The sequence below is a fragment of the Olea europaea genome, unplaced genomic scaffold (genome assembly GCF_002742605.1).
Source record: "Olea europaea var. sylvestris unplaced genomic scaffold, O_europaea_v1 scaffold3175, whole genome shotgun sequence".
Classification (NCBI taxonomy): Eukaryota; Viridiplantae; Streptophyta; class Magnoliopsida; order Lamiales; family Oleaceae; genus Olea; species Olea europaea.
In genome coordinates, this window is record NW_019250563.1 from 34,858 (window position 1) to 45,553 (window position 10,696).

The following is a 10,696-nucleotide window of genomic DNA, read 5'->3' on the forward strand; positions in this document are numbered from 1 at the left end:
CTTTCTCCCTTAAAAAATTTCGTCCTCGAAATTACCTTGAACTTAGTTGAAAAGTTCTGGATACTTGATCTTTATTTCCTCTTCTCTTTCCCAAGTTGACTCTTCGACATTATGGTTTCTCCATTGAACTCCCACTAACGGAATTTCCTTTGTCCTCAATTGTTGGATTCTGCGATCCAATATTGCTACTGGTTTTTTCTCATAAGTCATGTTTTGTTTGATATCCAATGGTTGATAATTAACTATATGACTTTGATGTGGCACATATTGTCAAAGTATTGACACGTGGAACACATCATGAATTGCTGACAAATCTGGTGGTAGAGCAATTCGATAGGCTGCATTTCCAACTTTCTGCAAAATTTCAAAATGACCTACGAATCTTGGTCGAAGTTTTCCCTTCTTTCCAAAGCGAAGAACTCCCTTCATCGGTGCCACTTTTAAGAAAATCCTATCACCCACATTAAATGCCCAATCTTTTCTCCTTTTATCAGCATTACTTTTTTGTCGGTCCTGGGCTGCCTTGATTCTAGCTCTTATTTTATCAACTGCTCGACTAGTTTCCTCAATTATTTCGGGTCCTAAAACTCTTCATTCACCTACTTCATCCCAATAAAGAGGAGCTCTACATCTCCTGCCATAGAGAGTTTCGTAAGGTGCCATCTTTATTGTAGCTTGATAACTATTATTATAGGCAAACTCTACCAATGGTACATAACTTTCCCAACTGCCTCCTAAATCAAGGACACGGGCACGCAGCATATCCTCCAGAGTCTGTATAGTCCACTCCGATTGTCCATCGCTTTGAGGATGAAAATCTGTGCTGAACTTTAACTTGCTTCCCATGGCTCCTTGCAAACTTTTTCAAAATTTTGAGGTAAATCTTGGATCTCTATCCGATACAATTGAGGCTGGGATTCCATGCAAACGGATGACCTCTTTGATGTATAATCGCGCATATTGATCCATACTAAAATTCATTCTTACCGGTAGGAAATGAGCTAACTTTGTTAACCGATCCACTATAACCCATATAGCATTATTTCCCTTAGCTGATTTTGGAAAACCCATAACAAAATCCATAGTTATATGCTTCCATTTCCATTGTGGAATTGTTAATGGTTCCAATAATCCAGATGGCCTTTGATGTTCAGCTTTCACTTGTTGACAAGTCATGCACCTCCTGACAAAAAGACCTATGTACTGTTTCATATTTCTCCACCAAAACATACTCCTTAGATCACGATACATTTTTGTACCTCCTAGATGGGTAGTGTATGGAGTTAAGTGTGCTTCTTCAAGAATTTCTTTCCTCAATCCCTCATCTTTAGGCACACACAACCTTTCCTTAAAGAGTAAGGTTTTATCACTGCCTAATTCAAAATCCTTTTGCTTGCTAGTACCAACTTCGGATTTGATCTTTTGCAGGAAAGAGTCACCATCCTGTGCTACTCTTATTCGATCTCTAAGCGTTGGTCGAATCGTTAGAGCCGCTATCTTGGTGATAGTTTGGGTTGGTGGAACAATTACTTCTAGATGTAAGTTTTCGAAATCCTTTAACAACTGGTCCTGCATAGTGATTAGTACTGCTAATTGTCCAACCGCCTTTCTGCTAAGAGCATCTGCTACTACATTAGCTTTACCATGATGGTAAAGGATAGTGCAATCATAATCCTTTACTAGCTCTAGCCATCTCCTCTGCCTCATATTTAATTCCTTTTGGGTGAAAAAGTACTTCAAACTCTTATGATCAGTATAAATGTCACACTTATTTCCATATAAGTAATGACGCCATATCTTGATGGCATGAACTACCGCAGCCAATTCTAGATCATGGGTTGGGTAGTTTTGTTCATATTGTTTCAATTGTCTGGAAGCGTAGGATATCACATTTCCTTTCTGCATCAGAACACATCATATGCCCTATTTTGAAGCATCACTATATGTAATGAATCCTTCTGGTCCGTCAGGTATTGTTAACACTGGAGTTGTGACTAATTTTCGTTTCAACTCTTGGAAGCTCTGTTCACATTTCTTTGTCCATTAAAATTTTATCCCTTTTCGAGTCAACTGGGTCAATGGTCCTGCTATTTTAGAAAATCCCTCGATAAATCTTCTATAGTAACCAGCCAATCCCAAGAAGCTGCGTATCTCTTTAACATTGGTTGGTCTTACCCAATTATTTACTGCTTCCACTTTGGTTGGGTCTACTTCAATTCCTTGTGCTGTGATTACGTGCCCCAGAAAACTTATTTTATCCGACCAAAATTCACATTTCTTGAATTTGGCATAAAGCTTCTCTTTTCTTAGAGTTTCCAAGACAATCGTGAGATGTTTCTCGTGTTTCTCATTACTCTTCGAATAGATTAAGATGTCATCAATAAAAACTATGATAAATTGGTCTAAGTATTTATGGAATACTCTGTTCATTAGATCCATAAATACTGTCGGGGCATTAGTTAATCCAAAAGGCATCACCAAAAATTCATAATGCCCATAACGCATCCTAAAAGTCGTCTTAGGGATATCATCTGGCTTAATTTTCAATTGATGATATCCTGATCTTAAATCGATCTTTGAAAATACTGTAGCCCCCTTAAGCTGGTCAAACAAATCTTCTATTCTTGGAAGTGGATATTTGTTTTTGATAGTGAGGCAATTCAATTCTCGATAGTCAATGCACAACCTCATTGTTCCATCTTTCTTTTTCACAAATAACACAGGTGCACCCCAAGATGATACACTTGGTCTAATGAAACCCTTATTAAGAAACTCCTTTAACTGTACCTTCAACTCTTGCAGTTCCAACGGTGCCATACGATATGGAGCCTTTAAAATAGGTGCTGCTCCTAGTACTAAGTCGATGGTAAACTCTACTTGCCTGTCTGGTGGTACACCTAGAAGATCTTCTGGAAAAACATCTTTATAATGCTGAACTATTCGAACATCCTCAGCTGACAACTTATCTTGTTTAATGTTGGTCATCGATACTAGAAATCTTTGACCTAATTCCTTTTTTGGCGTCCTTTCAACCTGAGTTGTTGACACTATAGGAGACAAGGTATTTGCCTCAGTTCCCACAAAGCGAAACTCTTTCTCGCCCAGTCTTCGAAAAATCACCATTCTCTCAGTACATTGAATAGTTGCATTATTTTTAGACAACCAGTCCATACCAAGGATAACATCAAAGTCTTTCATCGTTAACATAATTAGATCTACCGCTATACATCTACCATCAATTCTCATCTTAAGATTTCAAGCTATTTGGTCAGCCACAAGTATCTTTCCAGATGGAAGAGAGATTTCTAAGGCATACGGAAGGAATTCACATTTTACTTTAGACTTTGCAATAAACAAAGAAGAAATGAACGAATGTGTAGCTCCAGAATCTATAAGTACGAATGCAGGCATATTGGAAACAGAGACGATACATGCGAGGACATTAGGGTCTCGCTCTGCTTCTTGCCCGGATAAAGAGAAAACTCTTGCTTTTCCTTTCTTGTCATCTCCAGCCTTCTGTGTCTGATTTTGGAGGCATTCTTTAGCAAAATGTCCTGATTTCCCACGCTTGAAACAAACATTTTTTTCCAATAGACATTTTCCATTGTGAGGTCTATCGCACTTAGGACAACGCTTATCACCACCAACTCCTACTATCTCTGTCTTTCCTTTCTTTGGTGCATTATTCCCTTTTCTTTTACCGTTATTCTGTCTATCAAAGTTCCACTTCCTCTTACGTGAGAAATTTTGAACTTGGTAAGAATTTTCAACGTTTTGAGTTCTTTGATAAGAAATAGTCTGCGCTCGCTTCAGGACTTCTCGATAAGTGTTTAGCTCGAGAACTGACACTATATCACGAATATAAGGTTGAAGCCCACGCTCGAACCTTCTAGCCAGCTTTTCTTCCGTATTCACTAGATGTGGAGCAAATCTTGATAATTTCTCAAATTTGCGTTCATATTCCACGAGGGTTATGGTTCCCTGTTGGAGTCTGAGGAACTCCATCTCTTTTTGATCTTTTACAGCTGTCGGGAAAATTTTTTCTTCTACGAGTTCCTTAAACCTCTCCCAAGTTATAGCCTGTTCTTCAGTAGGTGTTAATGACCTGGTAGTCATGTCCCACAATGGCTAGCCCCCTTCTTTAACATAAACACTGAAAATGTTACATTTTCAACATCTTCGCATCTTATAAATTTAAAGATACGTTCTAGTTCTCGTAACCAGTCTTCAACTGCCAAGGGATCCATACTCCCCTCGAATGATGGAGGGTTCATTTTACGAAATTGCTCTATCATTGCAGTTCGATCCCTCGGGTTAGGTACTATTTGAGGTTGAATAGCTGGTTGGTTGGGCTCCTGATGATCAATTGGTACTTGTTGATCTAGTGTTCGTTGTCCAGTCAAAGGTGGTGCCTGTTGTTGTTGTCCCAATTCCCGCATTACGGCCAACAGTTCTCGTGCAAAGTTTGCTACATTAATTTCGTCACCACTAGAATTGACATTAGTATTGCTGCCGCCTAAGTTTATATTGGACTTCGGTGCATTGCCGTGGTTGTGCTTTGGAGGCATTTCCTTTAAATGAAAAATATTCCTCCAGTTAGAAGTATTTCAAAACGTAATACTAACTTTAAAAAAAAAAAAATCCAAATGCCAAGGCAACTTTCCTTCATATATATACATTATTATTTTTTCACAAGCAAAAGTCATATTGAGGTGCGGTACATACATTCAAAAGTAGATATACGTATTACATCCTATTCTATTCCAAAAATAAAGATAGCTAGATAAGATGGTGTATAATCTTCTATTTCTTCTAGATCCTCATTGGGGTTTTCATCTGGGTCTTCCTCTAACATGCTTTGCTCCGAACTATCTGGTAATGGTACAGGAAAACTTTCATCTAGAACTCTCGAAAAGCACTTAGCCAACGGTCCCTTATCTAGCCTATAATTGGTAGCTCGTAAGCTAGCATTTATGGATAAGGTTATAGTCTTCTTAAAGTTTCGCTGTAAATCGCGGTTAGTTTCATAACTTTCTCGAATTAAATATGTAAGGTCATCGTCAGACCATAGTACGATCTCATTTATAACTGAGGCCCAAGGTTCTGGAACAATTTCATATAACCTCTGTATCTTCACCTTATCACTTAAGCTATGGTATATCTCCCATAACATCTCAATAATACAGTCTAGCAAATCAAGATGCCGTTCGAGGCTATGGAGCGGATGCATACAATAATTATAGTAAAATGCCAATAATATATCCCGCTTCTTCGCAAAACCACAGGCTTCTGTCCTTGTGGGAGTTCTTACCGTTCGTGCCATAACTAGGACAAAAATTGATTATGTTACTCTACAAAACTCTAATAAATATTTAGATATAAGTGGTTATGACTTCATAATCTCAACCATGACTTGATTCAAATTATTCCTATATCCGGCCATAGATATAGCAGTTCATTGTATAAGAAAACTCATAAACTTTAAAAAGAAGTTTTTACCTTGATCGTCGGTTGAAAGTCAGTTGCTAGCTTACTCGATGATGAAGGACAGTAACCTTTTTTTTTTTTTTTAAATATAGTCTACAGAAAGCATAACTGCTCTGATACCACACTGTGACGCCTCGAAGCTTAAGTTCGGGGCGTCACAGTGGAAAATATCTTAAAATCAATGGTTATTACACCTACCAAATTAAAAAATGTCAAATAATTTCATGTACATTTAGTATAACTGAATTTCAAAAAGTTTTTTGCTCTAATCATGTTTCATGTGCACACATTTTTTAACCACAATTTATCTTACATTGTTTATCAATATTCAAAATGGCGCACAACAATGTGCGAGGCGGGGCAAAAATGCCACAATTAGGACCTCGCCCTAAATAAGCGGTCAATGACAGCGTTGATCGAGTGCGCGCGCGCGCACACACACATATATAATTCTTAAGAAGCTAATCTTGTGTCAGACGACACGAATTTGATGAACTAGATAAGAAAGATGATATTGAATTAGAGTCCAATAAATAGTTAGATAATATTTAAACTCCCAATCTACATTATGTAATTATAATTTTAAAATTTATCTTTCTGTTGAAAGCTTAAAAAAATGTATAAGGTTCCTATAAATCTATTCTAAGTATTTGATATTTATTATTTTAATTATTAAATGATTTTTGGATTTTGAAAAGTTAAAATAATATTAAGATAAGAAATCTTTTTTTTTTTTTTAATGCTTAGATCTCGCCTAGGCTTATGTTGCCCAAAGCTTGATCTTCACACATTATCATGCATTTACGCTTTTTAGAATACTGCTAATAATAATGCCATTTGGTTACACAGTTCCACTTAACAGATTAACCAATAACTTAATTGTTATAAACTATAGAAAATACTAGTGTAAAAAAAAAAAAAATTTTAATTCTTCACTTACATAGTATGAATGATTTTTGTTAAATAGTTTATTTTTTATATTCTATTAGATTTTTTTTTTAATTTTCAATGTTATATTGTTGCATAAAAATTTTGAAACCTAAAAATTTGAACCACAAGAAAATGTGTCTAATTTCATTGTTGATTCTATCTTAAAAATCAATTTTATTGAGAGGAATATTATAAACTTTTTTTTTATATTAAATTAATATTTTCTACTTAGATGACGACATGATGCAAAATTTGTATCTTTAACACAATTTTCGTAATTTTATCAAAAGCACATCCCTTTATAATTGTCGACTGCCGGCCGTCGCACGGAACAGTAATCGAATTTAATATTTAACAATTTGAGAACGTAAAGTTTCAAATAGAATTCTTTTAACCCCACGTTGGCTCTGAAAGACTCAATAGCAACGGTTTAGTATCTCGTATTATTGATATTTGTCTTTAATTTCGTAGTGTTTTATTGTATTATTTATTTGTTAGTGTCTTTAATTAGTTCGTATTGTATTATTTTTTCGTAGTGTTACTGTATTATTTAATTTGTTAATATTTATGGTATTATTTATTAGTTAGTATCGACCATTGTATTATGGTAGATCAATTAATACGTTACACAGTGAATAACAAAATTTTGTCGTAGTCGAGTAATAAAGTAATTCTATGATGACTATGTATTTAATCTAATTCTGATTGATACTAACTCCACTTGATTTGTCAATTTATGGATTTTGATTTTATTGCAAGTCATCAAATTAACTATTCTAATAAACAACTAATTAAGAAAGAGTTTAAGAGCCAAATTGAGCCCCATTTTTTTTTCTCAAAAATTCATTTGGGAATAGTGATTTAATGGAGAATGTGTGATTAAAAAATAAAGAAAAGTTTTGAATTTACGTGTAATATTAATTATTGAAAAATATTTGATTAAAAATAAGACGGAGACAAATATATTTTGAAAATAATGAAGATCAAACCAAGGCTAAAGATCTCCCTTTATTAATTTATTTTAATACAATTCAATAACATGAAATGTTTATTTATTCTTGTTGGTTAACGTTCACATTTTGTTTAACAATTTCTCAAATAGAATAAAACATATCATATATGACCTTTTCATAACTCTATAAAAGATACGAACGTGAAATAATGTATCAATATAGTGAGAATATTTGACAAAATTGACTAGGTGGTAAAGTTGTGGAAACGCTTCTTTCTTCTATAATTTGGACCTTAGCTCCATGGAAGGTAGTGGTTTACCCTGCGGCGGATGTTAGCGGTTCGAGTTCGCTTATCTCCAATTCATGAACTTTATAGACATAGAAAGGCAGGATGTCCATGACGTGTACGTGTCGAATGAACAAATCCTCATTGAATTTGAAGTGACTTGGACAAAAAGAAACGAAGTGGCTTAGTGTCGATAACCTCAGACCAATCAATCGAATATTGATTAATTGGTCTAAATCATGTAAGATATATCTTTATCACTCCACCACAATTGTTATAATGTATTATATTCCTTATTATTTTTCTCGAATACAATAAATTGTACAAGAATTTATTTAGTAGCTAATTAATTATTTTATGACAATCATCCAAGACAAACAAACATATAACGTCAAAGCCTTGAAATTAATAATGAAACATCATAATAAAATGTTCACCTATGTCCTAGCGACTAAAAGTTTAGCATAGCATCACAAAGTCACATGAAACCCCGAATTCTTGAATCTTTTCAAATGCACATTCTTCTTCGTTGCCGGAGAACCAAGAAATAATTTTAAAGAATGGATTCATTATACCTTGCCTCATAATTTTCTTTGAAAGAATGATTGTTGACCTTTCTTGATTGCAAGAAAATAGTGTATTAAATTGTAAGAGAGCTCTCTCTAATTTTCGGATGGAGGTACATATTTATAGAGCCAAATATAATTGGGTTAAATCTATGTTTCACCCTTCTTTAATCGATTTTCGCTTCTTTTTATCCAAAGTCATTCAAATTAGAGTAGATCATACAATAATCGATATTTTTTATACCTTGCCTCATAATTTTCTTTGAAAGAATGATTGTTGACCTTTCTTGATTGCAAGAAAATAGTGTATTAAATTGTAAGAGAGCTCTCTCTAATTTTCGGATGGAGGTACATATTTATAGAGCCAAATATAATTGGGTTAAATCTATGTTTCACCCTTCTTTAATCGATTTTCGCTTCTTTTTATCCAAAGTCATTCAAATTAGAGTAGATCATACAATAATCGATATTTTACCAAATTAAGCAGTAAATTTGTCAAAGTAACTTTCACGTATCCACTTTCGATAGTTCGAATATTTGTAAAAATTACACCTATAACACAACAAACGCCGGTATTTTTGTTTTTCTTTTGAACTTTTGCACTCCATTTGTATTCTCTCATATAGATTAAACCTATTTATTTAATCATTCTTACTTTATTTATAAAATTACTTACATGGATGCAAAATGAAAACCTTGCTTTAACGGAACTCAAATTACTTATAAGCAATTAAACATTCATTTCTACTTAGCCGTCTGCCGGCCGAATGACCTTTCACCTTTGTCCTCACTCCAATGCCGCATTTTCCACATGTACATACACAGTTTATATAGCTTTATATACACGGATTAATTTAGGTGTACCCATTCCTCATCAGAACATGCCCAGAGCAATACTGCAAACCCGTTAAATTATAATGCCGAGCCTTCACAAATTCAAGCTGCTGGCTACTGAGTGTGTGGTAGCCAGAAATCCAACGATGAGCCCAGTTATGCACCTTCGCAGGAGAAAAACGCTGCGGATGCTTCTCAGCCACGGTGCGGGTGGTGGGAGGAGGCTGCCGGTCCAACATGAAGATTGGTCTTTGGATCAACGGGTGAAAAGGAACGACAGGTTATCGACGGAAAAGAGTAAGAAGAATTTTTTCAGCCATAAGCTTAAGGACCTATTTGCGTCCTCTCCGCCGGCATTTGATGAGAGGGTTTCGGACAATGTGAAAGAAGAAGAAATTTTACCGCCATGTGGTGGTGGTGCGAGGAGGAGAGACGGTGCTCGGTCCCGAAGGCCGGTATCGGCTCTGTTTCGGCGTCGATTGCTTAGGAGGGCTTGGCGACCTGTGCTCGTGACTATACCTGAGTAATATTGTCAAAATTTGTTCGCAAATATCAATTTAATATAATACTATTTTAAATTTTAATTTTGGTCTTTACTTGTTATTCTCTTATTTTTCTTTTTATTCTTTAATTGTTGCGAACCAATGACTTTGAAACATTAGGAATTATACTGCAGCTCAGCCGATTTGATAAAAAGAAAACAAAGAGGAAAAATTAAAATTAAAAGGATCCGAAATATAATTGTATTCGTTTGATAAAAACTCCGAAAGATGTTGATTGTAAACGGAACTGGAACAACTAACTATAATGAATGCATTAATTATGGATATGATACCGAAAACCATGAAATAGAAGAAATTTAAAAAAAAAAATGATTTTTTTTGGTTAATTTATAATCTCTATTTGATTTAGCTATGAAAAAAAAATTTAATTTGAAATCAATAATTAATTTTAATCACACATTTTATGATACTCACAATTTTAATCAATTTTTATCAATCTGATTTTTAGCTAAATCAAATAGGGACTTAACATTGTAATAGAATATAAGAATTCAGATGATTAGTGAACACACTACATGAAATCGTGTTTTACAGGTTGTACAAGGCTATTTAGTACCCTACGTACTAATTATGCACTAGTTCTATTAATTTATCTATGTATAGCCAAATTTAACCGCATATTTCATGTAACCTACAATTTTTCAACTACATATTTCATCAACTTTTATCAAAATTTACTAAAAATTCGATTTTAATCTCTACCAAACAAGGGCTAACTTTTGTATAACGGACTGACAAACCAATTTGTTTGTGTTGTTTTTATATTTGAACTAGTAAAAAATTACTAAACATAAAGGAACAAGTTGAAGATTAGACCCCTTTTCAAACTATTTGCGCTCAAAGAATAAATCTTCTCAAACAGGGCCTTTCAAAGGATAAATCTTCTCAAACAAGGCCACAAACCCTGGAAAAACAGGGCTATGTGGCCATGTTCATATGGCACTGCCCGCTTTCAAATGGCCTTTTTCTTCCAACCTTTGACCATTTGTCATTTTATCATATTCTATTCAATCACCAATTGTCCATACCGAACACCAAAATCAATGTATACGAAGTATACAGTGCTAGTTTTTCTTC

General features: G+C 34.6%; 2 protein-coding genes across 2 annotated transcripts; one reads left to right on the forward strand and one right to left on the reverse strand.

Annotated features, from left to right (window-relative positions):
- Positions 1 to 739: 739 nt before the first annotated feature.
- Positions 740 to 4,005, reverse strand: LOC111385490. Its single transcript, XM_023009886.1, has 4 exons — positions 3,848 to 4,005; positions 3,400 to 3,712; positions 2,788 to 3,246; positions 740 to 859 (listed from the first exon to the last, which is right to left on the reverse strand). Exons 1-4 carry the CDS (start codon positions 4,003 to 4,005, stop codon positions 740 to 742), a joined length of 1,050 nt encoding a protein of 349 aa, XP_022865654.1.
- A 5,055-nt stretch (positions 4,006 to 9,060) lies between these two features.
- LOC111385492 lies at positions 9,061 to 9,592 on the forward strand. The gene has a single exon (XM_023009889.1). It carries the CDS (start codon positions 9,140 to 9,142, stop codon positions 9,581 to 9,583), a length of 444 nt encoding a protein of 147 aa, XP_022865657.1. The 5' UTR covers positions 9,061 to 9,139; the 3' UTR covers positions 9,584 to 9,592.
- The last annotated feature ends 1,104 nt before the right edge of the window (positions 9,593 to 10,696 follow it).